Below are 21,301 nucleotides of genomic sequence, written 5' to 3' on the forward strand. Positions count from 1 at the left end.
TCTGTTCAAGTGTCGCGTAGCGCCAATCAGTTGGAACTTTATGGTTAACGTTGAACAATCATCGTATCATTCACAGACTAAGACAACTTACTGATAAGTTCTCATTGGAAAAATATCATGTTACAAAGTGTTTCGCTGATAAGTAGGCCTGAGGGACATAAAACAATTACAGGAATGTGGAATCGATGGTTAAAGCAGATATATTAGTCATGGACTAGAACTGGACTGGCCACCCGCGAAATCTTAGAGATGGGCGCCATCAGAGTAATAAGGTCACGCACACTCGACCAAAATCTGCTGGAACCTGAACATGTAGATGTTCCTAATGAGAAGCTGTGTAGTTCAGTAGTTAACAGATAAAAACTCTAACTGGAGAGGTGCAGAGCGAGCTCACGGAGGGCCTCTCTACGGGCACTGGCCAATAACGATCTTCATCACATCGGATTCATGTCAGCTGGTGACTTGTCAAAATGAGGGGCTTCCACCTAATTACCCACGTGAGTCCCCCTCCCTACTCTCCACCCGTTTCACGACAGCAAGGTTGGCAGTTCAGATAGACTCTCACCTGGGACTATTAGACGTCTGGTCACTCAAACTAAACATTATAATCTTCAAGTACAGAGATGAGACAACACGTTAAATAAGGGAACGGTGTATAAAGACATTAATTAATTAATTTAATTTACACCTAATACAAAAATCATACTGTGGTAAATTATTGATTCACTGATAATGGAAACAGACAGAGTAACTTCTCAACAACTTGCAATTAGTAGATGCTATGAACACCCTGATCCTCAATGTCTGCCTCAAAGTAAGAAAAAAGATTTCTCTATCGAGAGTATCTTAAGTGGGGACAACGCTAAGCAGTCTTTTACCCCATCAGAGGTCACCTTCAGAACCAAAGACCTGAAAGAAAGTGTTCCTTTTGAGGACATCAACGAACCACTCTCTCAGAGATTTGCTTGGTTACAGTGTTCGAGATACAAGCCTCCAAAATTAACAAGTAAGTTGGATTTATTTTACTCTTTGTCTTTCAGTGTTGTTAGAAGCGTTTTATTTCCATTTTATACCGCTTGTATAAGAGTTGGCGGTGCGTGGTGATGATTAGCTGCCTTCCCTCTGGTCTTACACTGTTAAATTAGGGACGGCTAGTGCGGATAGCCCTCGTGTAGCTTTGCACAAAATTCAAAAATAAACAAACAAGAAGAGAAGTCCGGAACTTGCTGATAGTGAACGGAGATTGGCTAGTTTTCTTCTGTCTAGTCTATCAGTTCATAACTAGGAATGGTTATGTATATAACTATAACTTTTCATACAGCCAACCCACTGACTTACTGGTATGTTAGCAGACTTATAACGCTAGCATCCGGGTATTGATACCCGTGGAGGGTAGAGACCAGTTATCTCATTGTGTAGCTTTGTGCTTAACATTGAAGATATTTTTATGTAGCTAGGCACGGGAGTTCTAAAAGAAACGTTGTTTTGCGAAACGATGTTTATTAACCATTTGCACATAAATTATAAACAGGAGATTTTATAAATACAGGATGGTGGTAAAGAATAATATAATTTTCAGTTTAAGGTGTCTTCATTTTATTTACACATCCGTGTCGAAGATTTTATTTAACGAGACCGGCTAGGAAAACCGAGGAACGAGTTTTACAAAAATTATAGTTACAATTGTTTACGTTCAAAAGTGAATTTCGTAATTGTAGCACCCTGAGGTGAAACAGAATTAGGATAGATTAACGACTTAAAAATGCTTACTTGAAATTTAAAATAGCTGGTACAAGGACTTAGTAACAGATTATAGATATTACTTGGTGAAACGCATTATTATTGTAATTTTATGTTTGTTTGCTTTTTGAATTTCGCGGAAAACTACACGAGGGCTTTCTCTACCAACTATCCCTAATTTAGCAATAAAAAACAAGAGGGAAAGAAACCACCACGTACCACCAACTCTTGGGCTACTCTTCTATAAAAAAAAACAGTGGGTTTCGCCATCACATTATAGCGCTCCCACGGTTAAAAGGGAACGCATGTTTGGTTGGACGGTGATTCGAGCCCGCGACCCTCAGATTGCGAGTCAAAGAACCCTAACCACTCGACCGTGCCAGACCGCTATAACTATATATCAGAATTAGTTAGCATTCTGGATTTGTCATTTGAAGATAAGTTTGATCCGTGATTATCGTACATTAGAATTAACTAGCAGCTTACAATTTTCACCTGATGAAAAACTAACCCTGATATCTTTTGATCAGGATATAATAACGGTCTAGTAATAGCCACTTAGAGATAAAACCAAACCGTTATTAGCGGACATTATAAGCCATTAACAGTTATAGTTGTTGTTTGTCTGAGTGTTTTTTAAATAAATCTTTTCTCTCCTCAGCTATGGGGAATTTCAATATTCCTTGGTATTTTGTCTTTTTAACCTGAACAACAGCTTATATAATACACGGACTAAACTACCATGTCAGAATAGTTGAAAACAGGACACGCCACCTATTCAGTTACTCTTAACTCAGTTGTTTATCTGCCAACAGAACATGCAATATTGAACTCAATATAACAATAATACAATAGATTAATGCCCTAGAAACAGTCACTCGAAGGTCAAATGAAGTTGTGAGTACCTGATATAAAGATTAACAGCTTATAAATATCACTGTTGCTGAAGTTTGGTTTAGGCTAATAATATATTTCAGCAAGTCACTTTTTAACAATTCAAACATAGTCTTTACTTGATGAAAGGTCTACCTGTGATAATTTTTATATGAGCAGTTTAACGGTGTATAAATAGTCATAAGAAATCCAAACGGAGCTGAAAGTACTTGAAATAAAAACATATATGGTTCGTGTTAAGTAATATATTCTGATATACCTGTCTTGTATTAAGAGTTTCGACTTGTTATACTACCCCTTAGTTAAAGTTTTTTTATTATATTCTGCCACGTGCATATTAATTATCTATAGCACGCTTGGAGAGGCAACATTAGGAGAAAGGTTACTGGGGCTGACGCTACCAGGATTTGCCTTAGCCTTACTAGTAGCCCTCACACCCAAATAAAAGTGCTTATTGTTAAAGATGGTTCATATCCTAAAAGCTACGGTATACGGTATATTTATTCACAAAATTATAGAGTGCCATCCCATTAATGTTTTTTTTGTTTTTTTTCTAACCCTCTTCAGCTCACTTACTAGGAAGAGGCTGACATTGCCTCTAAACACTTGGATTAAAAATACATTGATGTGTTGAGAATTAAACACTTCTTTCTCTTGTTGTGCTATGCCTGAATAAGGTACTTTAATACGTTATACTAAGATTTAATTATCTGTTTTAATATATTATACTGCACTAGAATTAAGCACTTTACCATTCTGCGGAGTCACACTTCGTCGGGATTTGATACTTTAATTATTTAAGTAGGTACTTTGACCCGTTTCCACCTAGAGTGGATAAACTACAATAATATCTTATACAACGCACGAATAAAACACTTAATTTCCTTTCAGGTATTTTGAGTAAATTTCATTTGTTCTGAATAAGGTTTTTTATTTCCGGTCTAAATCCAGTATTTTATCTTCATTGAATAGAGGTATGTTAGTCTTTGATACCTAGCTTAAATTACCTATTTCACTTTAGCATGAAAGTAAGTAACTATTACATTTATATATTTTGGCCATCCAGAGAGAGACAGCGGTAAGTTTAAAGACTTACAACGATGAACATTCAGGGTTCGATTCCCTGCTATAAACACAGCATATAGCATTAAAATGGGTTTGCGTTAAAACAAACAATGCATTTTAGTCGTCCCTATTGGATCAGCGCAACGTTTACGTACTTAGAATGCTAAAATACGGAGTTGGATTTCCTACAGCGTGTAAAGCTTGGGTAGACCATTGTGTAATTTCATGCTTAAATAAGCAAATTAAACATATATTCACACAAATACACATGACAAGACTTTAAAAACATAAATGATGTGTACATATAATTATAATTGAAGCATATGTAAAGCTTAGAAAACAATATAAGGTTAAGCCTCGTTAAAATAATAAAATTATATCTGAAGAATAGTACGCCTAGCGTTGGTACCAGACTAAAAGTAATTAATCTACGCCATTATTACCTTTAAGTCTAGAAGCAAATTACACAGTAAATTAAGCTATTATATAGTTAATAATATTAAATACTGTGCTAATATAACATAAAAGATTTATCATATAGTTATTCTCGCAAATAACAGTGTCTTCTTCAGTAAAGTAAACACAATAATATCTCATAATGTTCGATATGGTTAGTGGATTTACTTTAGGCCTAAATCGTCATGTTATGTAACAGTATAACATTACTCAATGTCCAATTCTTTGTATATTTAATTGAGTCGAAATGGGTAAACAAGACTAACATATTTTTATCTGAATTATTCATACTAAGTACCATACTAATTATCATAATAAATAACAAATAAAAACTTTAAAGGCTTGACACACCTTGTAATGTGCGGCTTGCTTGGCACTCATAGATTAAGTTTAAAATTAGGCATGTTATAAGTGTTATTTGTACTCGCAATCGTTCTTAGACTATTAACGAGCATTACTCGTTGTAAATATTAATTTCTGATTAAATCATTATACGAGTCAGATTACGAGTCGCACGCCTTAACCCACCTGGCCATGCCGGGCCACTTTTGCTGTCACAACCCTAAACTGCGAAGCGGTCTCTTACGGTAAAAAGAAACAAATTAAGAACTCTCAGCTTCAGAAAATGTGGAATTAATTATTACATCATTCCAAGTTCACATTTGAGTTTGAATGATTGATTTCGACAGAAGTACACATATATGTAGATAGATAAAAGAGCGTATTGTACAACATCCTATGGCTACAGAGATGTAAGTAACGATTTTCCCAAACAATTAGTTATAAGTTGCAAGTTAGGTTACTTTATCCTCTAAATAGTTTTAGATATGTTAATAACATTTCCCAACTTTGCTAGAATCTGTGCTGACGGTATATATCTGAACATGCCACGTGTTTCCAAGTGTGTTTTTAAGATACCTTGGTGTATAATATACTTAAGTCGTTTTAAAAAATTAGCATATCTCTAGATGCATTGTTAACATGAAGTCACTGCTGGATTGAAGATACTTCCTGAATGGCCACGTGCTTCTAAATGTGTGCTCTTAATAACAGGGACCTACTGTAGTTCGGGAGTAAGCGTGGCCTATTTTTTATGTACCTTGCTGCACATCGGAAAATCCAGTATTCAAACAACAATGTGACGCTGAACATGTTCCATACTTTCAGCTGTTGGGGCGCTATAACCAGGACAATCAATTCTGTTATTGATTTCAGAGTAACTCTGTAGACGGCGGGCGCTGCTGTCTACTTGCCATACCTATTCTCAGCTGTGACAGAACTTTGGAGTTTCTGACGTGCTCATTTAGTCTATGTACCACACTAGATCTCTTAAGATATTTAAAACACAAAATGCCAAATAATATTAGAATCCCCACAACGATCCCGTGGTTCATTTAAAGTAATTAATATTGTAATTGTAATAATTCACTTTTAGATTTAAATAGTTGTAAATTAATTTTTATAGTTGAAATTTATTTATTTTTTGTACAGAATAGTTACGAGTTCATTAAAAATATGTACAATAAATATTATACTTTCAGGTAAGTCTTCTGAATATTATTACAAAGTGTGAAAACTATCTTACAGCGCACTAGGGTTAATCTGATGGCTGTCTCTAAAACTACTTTTCTCTTACACTTTCTAATACGTGTTTAAATGTTCCTGTCATCAAGCCAGGTTAAAATATCCTGATTCCAATTTTTAAGGCTGTTTAAAAATATTTTATACATAATTAAATAAGGATATGTATTGAATATACAATAAATTCAATATTCTAAAGGTTTTTCTTTATAGAGTGCATACAGAGAAATTTAACATATTTCAGTATGTTTTCTAATTTATTAATTCTGTATATAATATGAAGGTGGATCACACTTTGAGTTTTCAGTTTCTTATTTTTTAACCTAATATAGGTGTTTTATTTTACACTTGCATTTGAACAGTAAATTTAAAATGTTTTAAACAAATGTTAAAAAGTGGATAAAACAAAAGAAGTTACATTTGTTATTTACATCTACTGGGCAGTTATGATATTATCACTTCTGTATAGAAGTAGATAATGCAGATCTGTGAAGACGTTGTACAGTTTCACTTCTAAAGCCTGACAGATTTCTGATCATATAATAATGATAACACTGCGAAAAGTGTTCATCTATATTCGTAAGTACATTATGAATCTTTATCTGAACCCCTTAATTCCCAGAAGTTAAAGAAAAAAATAACGATGAATTATAACACAAATAGGTATAATATTGTTTGACAACAACGTTAATTTGTATTGACACAATCTGGGTTTTTCTATCCATTTCTTAACACCTCTGATGTCCATTTTTAATTTCCTTTACTCAAGTGTAATTGAAATATTGTGATGATTTCGTATGCGAGTAGGAAAGTATGATAAAACACCTCTATTTATACATAAGACTAACGCTGAGGATATTGCTCGTGCAAAAGTTATTTGTAGCTCACATAAGATACACAGTCAATTAAATTATTAGTTATCTGTAGCTCACATAAGATACACAGTCCATTAAATTATTAGTTATGTGTAGCTCACATAAAATACACAGTCAATTAAATTATTAGTTATGTGTAGCTCACATAAGATACACAGTCAATTAAATTATTAGTTATCTGTAGCTCACATAAGATACACAGTCCATTAAATTATTAGTTATGTGCAGCTCACATAAGATACACAGTCAATTAAATTATCAGTTATCTGTAGCTCACATAACACAAAATCAGTGAAACAATTGGTTATCTGTAGCTCACCTAAGAGGCTGTTCGCAGAGTTTTATTTGTTTCAAAAACTAAATATTAAAAATTATACACAGTAGTTAGTACACGACTATACTTCTCAATATCGTGTGTTAGTTTTGGTATCACTTCTAAAGACTGACATGTTCGTTTTAATACCACTTGTGTACAAGTGCACGTGTACTTGTTTCAGGGTAATTTTTATTAAATATTTGTGCGATTCTTGTACTTGTTCTTTCGTGTACTACACTTTTGGTTGGATATCTTCTCATTTCAAAATATAATATAGAATATCGCGCTATTCGTTTCTACAGAGTTGTTTTAACCTTACAAGTATACTGCCATGTTTTCACAGAATATCGCGCTATTCGTTTCTACAGAGTTGTTTTAACCTTACAAGTATACTGCCATGTTTTCACAGAATATCGCGCTATTCGTTTCTACAGAGTTGTTTTAACCTTACAAGTATACTGCCATGTTTTCACAGAATATCGCGCTATTCGTTTCTACAAAACTGTTCTAGCCTAAAAAGCATATTACCACGTTTGTGTTTTTTTAATGAAGCTGGTGTTATTTTCATCGCGTATCGTACTAATGTGTTGTGTTATGAGTAAGTTCATAAGAGGTTTACGTAGAGTTTGGTACCTTACAGGGCGGCGAGATCCCGCTAAACGACGGCAGTTGGGAAGAAGCCCTCGAATACCCTTCACCACCGCCCAGGTTTCAATCCTTGAGCATAAATTTCAACGGACACACTATCTCAGCGGCTTGGAAGTGACGGAGCTGTCCCAGATCCTTGGTCTAACAGAAACCCGGGTATAGTAACTGTTCTTCATAATTACTCACACAATGTCATAATAACAGTTAAGACACGCACGCGCACCTTTATATAACAAATCACTACTCATGTATGAATAGAATGTTCATTACAACAATATGTTCATGAAGTTCAAACCACAGTCTGTTATGAACAATAAGTCACCACTAACTATGTGTTCGTTCTTAAGTTCAAAACTACAGAATAGGCCTATATATATATATATATATATATATATGTATATATGAACGTTCTCCAGAAACTTATAATCCCATATGATTTCCTTAAGCACCTGTACTCAGAAGTTTTATTGGCAGACTAAATTATTATCTTATAAATATTAAAAAAAGACACACAGTAAAACATTTCGTGTCGTTAGTAATCATCCAATATAATGCACTAAACAATATATAGTAATCATCCAATAAATAAAAACTGTGTTTGAAGCCACTTTGGAATATACTGGAACATAGGAGGAATATTTGGTGATAGGTTATATAGTTTTTATCTTTCTTCGCAGACTACATCATTATATATGTATATATAAATTACTTGAAATTAACTTGAGTGAATAATATATTTCAGCTGCTCCAAGTTTTTGCCTATGATTCGTTGTCTGTAGTTGTATACACTAATGTAAGTAAGCCGGAAGGATGTATAAAACAGGAAGCAGATCCGACACTTGAAAGTGTCCATTAGTGCTCGTTGTTCTTCAAGAATCTTATCAACCCATAATATCATAAATCCTTACTCATCCTTTTTTGATGATGTTATGTTATCTTCACCGTGTAAATCTGATGCTGGTTCTCTTTGTAGGAATAGCTTTACGAACAGTCTGTGATTATAGGAGATTATAAGCTACAACAATTGTGACCGTTTGTGTAAGACCCACACTCGCACCTGAGTGGGTGCTATTGTGGTTCACAAAACAATTCAGTGATCTGTATAAGTTGAGAAAGAAGGATAAAGCACTGCCACCCGTGGTTGAACCTCAAAACTAAATCATTACAGATGTGTGTCGTTTGTTCTAGTGATAACCTTAACTTACAATAAGGTTACGGATATGTCAACGAACACGCCGCAAAACACTTTATTCTGGAATCGTATTCTAGAGAGTTCAAGTTTTATTATCCTATGTTAATACGTGTAATCTTTTGAACTGGCTCATCGACAAGCTTGAGGAATTAGAATTGTAAATATACGGGTGTGATACCTGCGGTACGGATAACACAGCTTATTGTATAGCTTTGTGTGTGACAAGTAACAAACAAATTTGAAGTGACTTTGGGTGACAATCTAAATATTTAAAACAAGAAGTTCAACTTAGCTGGAAATGTTTGTTTGTTTTTTGAATTTCGCACAAAGCTACTCGAGGGCTATCTGTCTTAGCCGTCCCTAATATACCCAACGCCAACTTTCACCAACGAATAGTGGGATTGACCGTCACATTATAACGCCCCCACGGCTGAAAGGGCGAGCATGTTTGGCGCGACGGGGATGCGAACCCGCGACCCTCAGATTACGAGTCGCACACCTTAACACGCTTGGCTGGAAATTCAGTGACATTAAGAGGAAGTTTTATAGGAAAAGGAAATATGTCTATGTTATGGAAGTTTGACTGAAATCTTAATTTATTTTTAATGTTGAACTATGCCCAAAAAGCCTACAAGACTTGTAGCCGTAGATAATGGTGTGTTAAAATTACACGTTCGTTTCATTCACATTTCAGTTCGTTTCATTAACTAAACATTTGCGAATTTACAGATTTCATATAAAACATCTCTGTTTAAAACGAGTATTAAGATTTCTCATTTATAACTTTATAGATTTCATATAAGATATCACTGGGAAAACCTAGTATTAAGATCTCTCATTTACAAACTTACTCATTTCATATAAGAGAGAATCGTGTAAAACTAGCACTGAGGGCTATAAGTTGCTTGCTACAAATTACTAATTAATAAACTTATTTGGTATTGTTAACATTCCAGCTAGGTGACAACGACCTAGTATTTCTGAAATTTTGTTTTATACTTTACAAGAGATAGAATGCATTAGCGTAAAACATCTAAACTGATGAAGTAATATAAAGTTTTTAGGGCACACAAAAGTGACAAAAATAACGTCGTTTGTAAGTAAGCTACAAATTCTAAGTCAGAGAAGTGGAATGAAGTTATTCATTATATAGAGAAATTAATAACACTTGTTGTTGTTGTATTACTAACATTGTCAACATTTTGAAACTACTGTATCAGAATATTTCAATGAAAAGTAATTGATTTTATAGCATTCTTTGTTTTCCTTGATGACAAGAAACCCACTTGAAGTAAAACTGTATCTCCTAAAAGTGTTAATGCCCATACCAGCCGTTATGAGATACACTTTTTATTTTACTTGAAACGCAAGGCTGAGTAATAGACTGTCACCATTTACAGGGATCAACCCTGAAATTTAAGTGTCATAAGTGCTGAAGATGAGTGTTAAGCTACCGACAATCAGCCGTGTAAGTCACAACGTCTCACTGATTAAAAAGAAACGCTTAGGTATAATCGATATATCAGAAAGCTTTATCCGATCTCTTTCTTTCATTTTTTTTATTTCAAGGATCCATGGAATCGTCTGATGTATCCACCTCTGACAACAAAATAAAGCTCTCATTGTTAGTTATAGAATATTGACCTACAACTCCCAGCAGGTGTGTTTTATAGCATCAGTAAAACGTCCGAAGAGAGCTTTTGCGTCTCTCACTATACCCTCGTTCTCATAGTTCATCCTCGACTGATTACATAGGACCATTAAATCTATTTAACTTGTTTTACACAAGCCAGCATGTTATTATGCACCGCGTTTTCATTTCGTCTAATAGACCGTGGTCCAGGTAAACAGGCTTCGCTTCGTTCGTCGGAAAAGAACGTCTGCCGTAAAAAAAAACGCGTGGCCAGGATTCCCTATAGACCTACCTACCTGTCCTCCAAGATCCACGTGCGCTAGTCGGACAATCGAATCTCGATATGGTGTTTAGTTATCCGTGAAAAATGGAACACAAGAGAATATGGGGGAGGGTTTATTGTGTTTGGTCAGTCTATCTCATGGAGCAGATAGAGCGATATGACCAAAAAACAGGATATCTACAGCAGTGTAACGGTACAAAGTCCACTTTCCTATCTGTAGTCCACCTCATCAGCTGCTTCAGAATCTTGAATAATAAAGTGAAACTAGATATCTCTGAGAAGAATACCGCAATAAATAGGAGCATGTTTGGTAAACTTGTCACTGGACGTTGTAGGTAATAAATTATTGGTGCAGAACTGTGTCTTTGGGCTTTTGAGGACCGAGTGTATTTACTTTTGATCACTCCATTATCAAAGCGTACTGCGATGATTTTTTTTTCTTCTGTAGTTTATTCTACATGTCTTGTCTTAACATCAGTCCTCCTAGCGGCTGCTACTTCTAACAAAGAGATGTGCTGCAATATAGTTTTCTCCACTTTGATTTAAAGAAAGAAATGAAAAGAATGTTCGATTCGATATAATTAAGAAACACCTTTTTTGTAATCTAAAGTTCCAGTCTTGAGGACATTGTGGAACAGTTAAGCCTATTTATAAGAATTAAGTTGTCAGAAATAAAAAGCGTGTTTTACACGTGAATTGTACCTGGAACGTTCTCTGGCTCGATTGGCTGGACAGCCAGCTTAATCAAGCTTAAGAAACGCCTAAAGGAAGGTTTCCACGTCTTTAACCTGTACGTCAGAGCAGATTTAACCCAAAGGTCCGACACAAGCAGACTTGCACGAAAGGCCCTACTCTTCGTGTTCGCTACCTCCAACAAGCGTCGCGGTAAGACGTAATTATATAAAGTTGATTCGAAATGTGTCGGGAAATCGGATCTGCAAAGACTTAAGGAGATTACAAAGTGCAGACACTGCTAGTGTTTCCACTTCTTAAGTGGATGAAAGCTATTGTTAATGATGACTGCAAAATCTGATGATAAGAGAGTGTTAATAAATAACATAAAGTTATATACATATACTCAGAGTGCTTGTGCGATATATTTTAAACTAACATTTTGTATACCGTAGAGAAGTGTTTCTCGGGTACCGTACAAACAGAATATTATAAATATATTCAGTTAATAAAGATTAAGCACTTCATATGTGAGGACAGTGTAATATACCGTGAGAAACATGCACTTCAACTGTGTGAATAGTGTAAAATATCATTAGAAACATGCACTTAAACTGTTTGAATAGTGTAAAATATCATTAGAAGCATGCACTTCAACTGTGTGAATAGTGTAAAATATCATTAGAAACATGCACTTCAACTGTGTGAATAGTGTAAAATATCATTAGAAACATGCACTTCAACTGTTTGAATAGTGTAAAATATCATTAGAAACATGCACTTCAACTGTGTGAATAGTGTAAAATATCATTAGAAACATGCACTTCAACTGTGTGAATAGTGTAAAATATTATTAGAAACATGAACTAGAACTGCGTGGACAGTGTAAAATATTGTTAGAAACATGAACTAGAACTGCGTGGACACTTTAAGATATCATTAGAAACATGAACTTCAACTGTGTGAACAGCGTAAATCGTCATTAGATAATTGCTATAATATCAGGGAATTCAGAGCTTTCTTATTCATAAAACTGATGAAGAGTTCACCAGGACGTATACTGTTTAGAGTGTGTTACATTTAGTAGTTTGGGTGCATCTAGCTGTTGTAGTGCCAAGCCTCGCTGTGAGTATATTAGAAATGTGACAAATAATCATGCAATTTGTTTAAGAGGGTCCGACACAGCATAGCAACTAACGACAAAAAGTAAATCGTAAAATGCGAGATTCGTGTACACGCTTTAGGTTGTAGGTGTGTTATAAGACTGACCGTCAGTCCTGCTATTCGGTTCAAAAATAGACATAATCCTTGTTGATGATGAGAAACCCACTTAAAATAAAGATGTATCTCAGAACAGCTGGTATGGGTATTAACACATTTATTGATAGGGAGAGAACAACATTTCAACCTTCCTCTTTCTTAACCTGAATGTCAAACATCGAGATTTTCAAACTTCGAATGTTTTACAAGCACATTATTGCCGAAAGATGAACTAAAACTCTAGCAAAATTTTCCCAAAGCCTCTTTTCGTTCAGCTAACGTTCTTTTAGAAACTGACATCATAGTAGAGTCGTTTTACGTATAAACTTGTACAATAAATGCAACATGTTACATCCAGTTAGTTACAAGCTAACATATAGTGTTCATTTCTCGAATAGGTGAAGATTTGGTTTCAAAATCGAAGAGCGCGAGAAAGAAGAGAAACACACGGTGTAGGTGCGCCGCTGCCTGCTCCTCCGCACGCGCCGTGCAACTGGAATGTACAAGCAACCCAACCTCCGAAACCTTTCGTCGTTGGATCACCGCTAGTTTACCTAAACTTGGTTCCTTCTGTGGCCAAACGCTGGGAAACGTCAACTGGCAAATCAGTAGCTTCTTTGAAGGCGTGGAATGGTGTGTGGCCATGCTACTGAGAAATAACCAGATGGATAAAAGACGAGACAAATGTGTCTGTTAACCGTCAGCAGAAGAGTCATAATCACCGTGAATATCATACTGGAATGACAAACTTTAAAGACGATAATTACAAACTGGTCACTATCTACAAAACAAAAATACAAAAAACAGCTTTGCTGTTATTTGATTTGATTTTGTTTAGACAGAGAACTTTGCGAATTATTTTGTTAACAATATCCATGTTTAGGAAGAATTTCAAATTTATAAAATGATTCTGGAAATGTTCAGAATTTTCGAAACCAAGCTCATGATATTGTTCCATTTCTAAAACGATATCTTGATTTTTGTTTTTACAGAATTCAGTTATAATTTAAAGAAATAAAGACGAAGAAAAGTCACACACAAAAAAACTTACCATATAATCAAACATATTTTTGATATAACTGTAATACTGGTCCAAACAAAATACTTAAATTTTTTTTTTTTATATAGATTAGTGCACTTGAAGTAATCTACAGTGCCGCTAGTGTAAATGTAATTACATTTGTAGCCCTAAAGATGGGTCGTTATTGGTAATTGAATGCACTGTTTGTACTTCCCTTATTTTTATACTAAACTCTTTTATTGACGTCTGCAATGTCATTCTACTTGTCCAGATGTTGAGTACGTTATGCTATAATTATTTTAGAGTCTCGTCATATTGTTAATATCCATTTCACTACATCAGGTTACAATCATATTCTATCTAACAATCTTACATCTTGACAATAACCCTGCAAAGTACTTTCTATTATAAAAAGCCTGTTAAGTCCAAAGCACACCCCTCCTTCCTATTGCTTTCCATAAACTACATAGTGTACAAAGACGATGGTTTTTTCTCTGCGTCTGTTTAAACAGTCTGTTTGCGCCGAAATCCATAGTGATTCCGTTGAGCAATTTGTCTGGTTTGTATACTTATGAAATAGCACGCGTACCACTTTCATTCTCCAACTTTTTCTAATATATTATGGTTAAACGTGAGTTATAAGTGGAGGACTTTTCTTTGTGTTCGTAATTTCTGATCTATTACTAGGTGCCGTATGTTGCATATTAAATGACTGGGACAGAACTTGTTCCAGGTATTTTTTTTTATGTTTCTGGTCCTCAGAGATGTTCCATATTCCGTTTTGTCTAACGTGAGCCCAAGGAATATCCCCTCATTGGAAATTATACCTCCCCAATCTGAACACATTTTTTTACGATCTGAGTAGATGAATAGTTTGATGTCATCTCACTACCTATACTCACCAACCAATATCAAAATGTAGTTTTGGTATGTTTCGTTCCACCGCAACTGTGGCTGGCGTTGTCAAGTGAGGTACGAATTTTCATATTCGAAATTATTTTAATGAAACGTACACAGTTCTTTATATTTAACGTTTTTACTAATGACCAATCACAAATGAAGATCAAATAGTTCTAGCTAAATAATACAAGATTCCACAACCAATCAACTAACCGATAACTGAAAACGCTTATTGCCTAGACGGAAAACGTTGTCAAATTAATTAGTCGCATTCTTTTAAGGATAAAACTGACGCGTGAAACTGTCTCCCAGTAATAAAATGACTCAACTTTACAATTCTGGTGACATAACAAATAGATGTTAAAGGAATTAGTCTGTTCTATTTTTTTTAAGAATAAAAATGAGTCAGTGGTGACTGTGTCGCGAAAAATCATCTGAACGTGATTCGGGAAGTGCTTGGAAGATGTATTTATGTCACGCCAACCACTTGAAAATGTTGTGTTTAATTGGTCAATAATAGTACACACAGCCTGTTTTCAAGTGACCTCAAACTCGCAGAAAACGCCACAATCATCTGAAATATTTACCTGAAATCTTATAAGCGGTCAACACAACTCGGAAGTTTCATGTTAACACCTTTCATTGTTTAAAATGTTTTATCAAAATATATGTTAATATGTTCGTACGAACATTTGTGCGTGGGGCCAGTGACAAGATGGTTATCTGTGTCTATGTCATTAACAGTAGAGAGAAAAATGTCATAAAAACCATCTCACTTCTAATTAACGCATAATAAACTCTCACTAATGAGTAGACCACCTCATTGGTCGATTGCCCTTATAATTCTAACCCATTCACTCACTTTATCAGTATAAGTGTATTTAATGTTCCATAGCCTGTTTTGTTCCCCATATTTTTTTCAAATCCAAATTAAACATTTCTATTTTTAAGATTATTATAAAATGTTTCAGTGTTTGATCATAGCTATTTTAAAACACCTGATGCAACGTAAGGTGGTTTTAAGTGACAAGTAACATTATATAAAGTTAATTTTACTGTTGTTTGCATTTTCATTTACGTTTATTTATTAGCATAAATTAGTTCAAACATTTTGGTAATCTGAGGTTCGCGGGTTTGAATCCCTGTCACACCAAACATGGTTTCAGCCGTGGAAGCGTTGTAGAGTGATGGTCAATCCTACTATTCGTTGGTAGAATAGTAGCCCAAGAGTTGGCGGTGGGTGGTGATGACCAGCTTCCTTCCCTCTAGTCTTACACTGCTAAATTAGGGACGGCTAGCGCAAATAGCCCTTGAGTAACTTCGCGCGAAATTCAAAACGAACCAAACCCTCTATTCTTACACTGATAAATTAGGCACTGGTAGCGCAGATAGACCTCGTGTGTATTTGCGCTAAATTCAAAAACAAACAAACAAACAAACATTTTTGAATTTCATTTTCAAAAAAATACAAAGTTCATAAAGGAATTTATATGTATCTATCCGTTTCAGTTGGAATTTTAAAGGTTTCAAACTGTTTGTATTTGTCAACAGTATTACTTTATTAAAAGAATTCCGTAAACTTATTATTCTAACACTACTGAACATTAGTCGTTAAGGGACGGTTAAACTAGTACGTCACGTCTGCACGTTACGTTGAAAACAATACTGTTTTTAAGCAACGCCGTTTTGAACATAAACGAGTGTAGAATGTAAAACGTTTCCAATCCAGTGATATAGCTTCTGCACAAACTCTTTTGTAAACAACTACATCACATTTTAATAATATTGTCAGTAAACATGCGGAAAAATCAACCATGTTAAAATTGTAAAAGCATTCTATAATGTTTTGTTGCAACCGACGTTTAAGTTAACTGAAAAGGATCTAATAAGCCCAAAAAACGTCACTAAAAAAGAACATTTTGTATTACAAACTTACTCTTTGCAGTACGTGTTCAATGAACAATTGTCGAATCCTTTCGTTTTGAACTATTGTATGAATACTAAAATTATTCTTAACAGAAGTTCCTGAAAGGAATTATTGTTTGTTTTTGGAATTTCGCACAAAGCTACTCGAGGGCTATCTGTGCTAGCCGTCCCTAATTTAGCAGTGTAATACTAGAGGGAAGGCAGCTAGTCATCACCACCCACCGCCAACTCTTGGGCTACTCTTTTACCAACGAATAGTGGGATTGACCATCACATTATACGCCCCTACGGCTGGGAAGGCGAGCATGTTTAGCGCGACTCAGGCGCGAACCCGCGACCCTCGGAATTATAGAGAAGACCATACATTATAACCTATTTCTGCAGCTGTAGTTCTAGACAATAGACCGTATTAGCTTCAATTTCATTCAAAATTAATGCAAGAAAACCCGTCTTACAAAAGTATTCTTTTCGGTTTAAAAAAAACAAAAACAAATCCAGTGTTGATTAAAAGATTTTAACACACAAATGAGAGAGACAAAGACCAGGTTTTTTATTATTTTTTATCACGATAGATAAATCCTCAACATCGATAGGGTGGGATATGATAATGAATAAAAATGCCGTCCTTATATTTTAAAATATTATCAAGACAGTGCGCAATTATTTCACGAAATCATAACCCAACACTGATAAAACTATTGCGCCAATAACACACATGAAATTACCTCAACTTCAAATTATTTTTAAATCAAAATAAAATTAAGTAATAATTTTCTTTGAGAATGTATATAAATAAATTGTTTTATTAAACGATGATTAATATCAAACAAAACATATGTCGCTGCTTATTACATGATTAATATCAAACAAAACATTGGTCGCTGCTTATTACATGATTAATATCAAACAAAACATTGGTCGCTGCTTATTACATGATTAATATCAAACAAAACATATGTCGCTGCTTATTACATGATTAATATCAAACAAAACATATGTCGCTGCTTATTACATGATTAATATCAAACAAAACATTGGTCGCTGCTTATTACATGATTAATATCAAACAAAACATATGTCGCTGCTTATTACATTCTTTTTGTTAACCTAAGAAGGTCAGAACGTTGTTCTGTACTTTATTTTAATTACAGTTTTTAATACCTATATAAAGCGTTCTTGAGAATACGTCGCTACTTATTAGTTTTATTAAACGATAATAAACTTACAAAAAATATATTGGTCGCTACTTACTAGATTTATTAAGCAACAATGAACAAACGAACAAAACGCTGTTACCTTTATAAAACGACAATGAATACAAAAACAAAAATAAATGATCACTGTCTATTAATATAAAGGCGGAATATGTTACTGAAAGTACACTCTTCCAAACACAACTACTCAATTGAATACAACATAAACAAGATTGTTCATTCGTCTCTGATTGATCAATACGTACTAAGTGACATACTCGTTCAAAGCAATAGGAAATCATAAGAGATTCTGGGAGAACGTGGAAGATAGATCCGAACTTGAGTCCCCCTGTGATTTGGTTTATTTTGAATTTCGCGCAAAGCTTTTGTTTTGTTTTTGAATTTCGCACAAAGCTACTCGAGGGCTATCTGTGCTAGCCGTCCCTAATTTAGCAGTGTAAGACTAGAAGGAAGGCAGCTAGTCATCACCACCCACCGCCAACTCTTGGGCTACTCTTTATACTCTTTACCAACGAATAGTGAGATTGACCGTCACATTATAACGCTCCCACGGCTGGGAGGGCGAGCATGTTTGGCGCGACGCGGGCGCGAACCCACGACCCTCGGATTGCGAGTCGCACGCCTTACGCGCTAGGCCATGCCAGGCCTATCGCGCAAAGCTACACGAGGGCTATCTGCGCTAGCCGTCCCTAATTTAGCAGTGTATGACTACAAGGAAGGTAACTAGTCATCGTCACCCACCGCCAACTCTTGGACTACTCTTTTACCATAAATAGTGGGATTGATCATGACATTAAATGCCCCCACGGCTGAAAGGGCGAGCATGTTTGGTGTGAAAGGGATTCGAACCCGCGACCCTCGGATTACGGGTCGAATGCTTTAACCACCTCGCCATGTCGCACACCCCCTTTCCCTTTAAGCCTTGAGAGGTTTGATGACAATCATTTCTCCGGTTCGTTATTTATAAGAAGATAAAATAAACACAGACATTTGTCAGATAATGGTTTAAATACGCTTAATATTAACAACGGAATACAAGTGCTCATTATTAAATGAAAAGTAAACTGGAATTGGGAAGGTGATTTACAATCTTCATAAAATAGAGATCGATTTTTAAAAAAATCAGATTATATAAAAGAAGATTAAAAATATGCAGTTAAAATATTTATATGTTATTTTTATATCAGTTGTCACGAAATGTTTTTATTTATTTCTCTCAAATCCAAACCATTGACTGAATATGTGCATTTTTTCTACCACGGGGATTTGTTTGGGAATTTCGCACAAAGCTACTCGAGGGCTATCTGTGCTAGCCGTCCCTAGTTTAGCAGTGTAAGACTAGAGGGAAGGCAGCTAGTCATCACCACCCACCGCCAACTCTTGGGCTACTCTTTTACCAACGAATAGTGGGATTGACCGTAACATTATACACCCCCACGGCTGGGAGGGCGAGCATGTTTAGCGCGACGCGGGCGCGAACCCGCGACCCTCGAATTACGAGTCGCACGCCTTACGCGCTAGGCCATGCCGGGCCCGACCACGGGGAGCCGACCTCTCCCCAGATTTTACCGCTGGCTCATCAGGAGATAAGAAAGAACTGTAAATTCAATCTTAATTTATTTTAAACCACTATTACAAACTAGATGTAATCCTTAGAAAAAGAACTTTGGTTGTCTGCTTTGTGGTTAAGTGCAAATATGAACAAAGGACTATCTGGTTTTGTTTGCTCTTGGAACAGAATTAGGAATTTAATGCTATAAGCCTTCAAGCTTACCGTTGAGCAACTGGAAGACAATGTTTTTCTGTTTGTTTCATAATATGTTTTATCTCAACATTAAAAGAGTAGTTTTGTCCAATGACCTCACACACTTTAATCTTATGCAATGAAATGGAAATCTGGTTTATTGAGAAATTCAGCGATGTACCCATGATTGATTGTCTGTTTTGATTAATTTTATGCAGAGATATATTCGTTAGTTGTCCCTGCGTTTGAAGTAATGGACTAACAAAAAGGCAGCTAGTCAATACAATCCACTGACAACACTTGGGCTACTGTTTGCTACTGAATGGTGGGATTGACCGAAATATTATAACGCCCCCACAGCTGAAAGGACGATCATGTTCGGTGACGGGTTTCTATCCTGCGACATGCAGACTGTGCTTGGAAGATGTAATTTCATTTCTATGAATCGTTTTTATTCTACTTGGAGAACGTTAGCTGTTTCAATTTTTTTGTTAATAATAACAAGGGATGATTTCGAAACTTCTTTCTGAACATATAGTTACCACTAGATGGCGCGTCGTACTTAAAAGATGGTGGTAAAATTTTGTTTTTGCATTTCATTTTGTGCAAAATGACGTATATATGTGTGTGTGTGTGTTACTAACAAGATCCTATCAAAGTATCTGTTCTTTTGATAATAAAAAGGTGTAATAAACTTTTCAATGAGGAACAAAGTGAATATTCTATAACGTTGCGATGTTAGACTATAAATACTTAAACTATAAGAGATATTCTAAGCTCATGAAAATTATATTTTTCATCAATAGATGTTTTTTAAAGTATAAGAAGTTAACAATAATAATGAAATATACCTACAGTCATGCGTGTTCTCCTATTAACTAATAATGAATAGTTAGTTGTTATTGCTTAACATTGCCATCTATTGGTTAAAATATTAACTAAACTATTTTTCCTGGTTCCTGAAGATTTAAACTTCATAAATGTTGTTTTGGTTCCGAGAAGGGATTTTCTATAATCTAGCTACAGAAATTTATAAAATAATAGCCTTTCTCTATACGTGAAAATGTTTTACAAATCGGAAAGAAAAAAGTCATACTTAGGTCATATTATTATTTCGTTTACCACAACGAACACCTTTATGTTTGTTATGTTTGGGTTCTATAACCATCGATAAGACTCTCAAATACATTGCCAAACTTGTATTAGTCACGTTGCTTCTACAAAATGACACCAGGGTAAAAACATTCAAGCAAAGTAAAATTTTAGTCATTTTGGTACTGAGTTTATTCAAATAAAACGTAGCCTTGTAGAGTAAATAACGTAAACTAGCGACGCAATTATTGAACTTCCTTTTCACATGATAGTAAGTGAAAAACATATAATTCAAAACCAATAAATTTCAACTAAAACAGCTTTTAACACAGCAGACATATCGTGTTTTATTTTGTGTTTAATGTTACAAATTTCATCTAATTAGATGCTGCCTGTATCATTCGTTATCAGACATTTCCGAACACTATGAGTATTTATGATAAAAACAAGTACAGCCCGAATGGGAAAATTTCGAAATATTACTTTGTAAATTTAACGCCTCCTTCAGTTAACAAGTATTATTTATTATTATTCTGCTCTTAATTATTAGTTGTTGTTTTTTCAGAGTACTTTATGAAAGCTATAAACCTATTATAAATATATACCCTTGTGAAGCAATAATATTACAACAAATGACTGCTCAACTTTAGATGTTACTGCTGCCATCTGCTGAACAGCTTATAAACAAATTCCAAAACAAAAAAGTTATTCATAAAAAGACAAAAAGAATAGTAATGCAAGTAATAGTAAGAAATGCAATTTAACTAACGTAGAATTGCAATAAAAATA

General features: G+C 35.0%; 1 protein-coding gene across 1 annotated transcript; it reads left to right on the plus strand.

The window, feature by feature from the left end:
* The first annotated feature begins 379 nt into the window (after positions 1-379).
* Positions 380-15,457, plus strand: LOC143227165 (homeobox protein MSX-2-like). Its single transcript, XM_076458669.1, has 3 exons — positions 380-1,006; positions 7,568-7,731; positions 13,014-15,457. The coding sequence occupies exons 1-3, from the start codon at positions 733-735 to the stop codon at positions 13,266-13,268; spliced, it is 693 nt and encodes a 230-aa protein (XP_076314784.1). The 5' UTR covers positions 380-732; the 3' UTR covers positions 13,269-15,457.
* The last annotated feature ends 5,844 nt before the right edge of the window (positions 15,458-21,301 follow it).

This window comes from Tachypleus tridentatus, chromosome 9 (assembly GCF_004210375.1).
Source record: "Tachypleus tridentatus isolate NWPU-2018 chromosome 9, ASM421037v1, whole genome shotgun sequence".
NCBI lineage: Eukaryota > Metazoa > Arthropoda > Merostomata > Xiphosura > Limulidae > Tachypleus > Tachypleus tridentatus.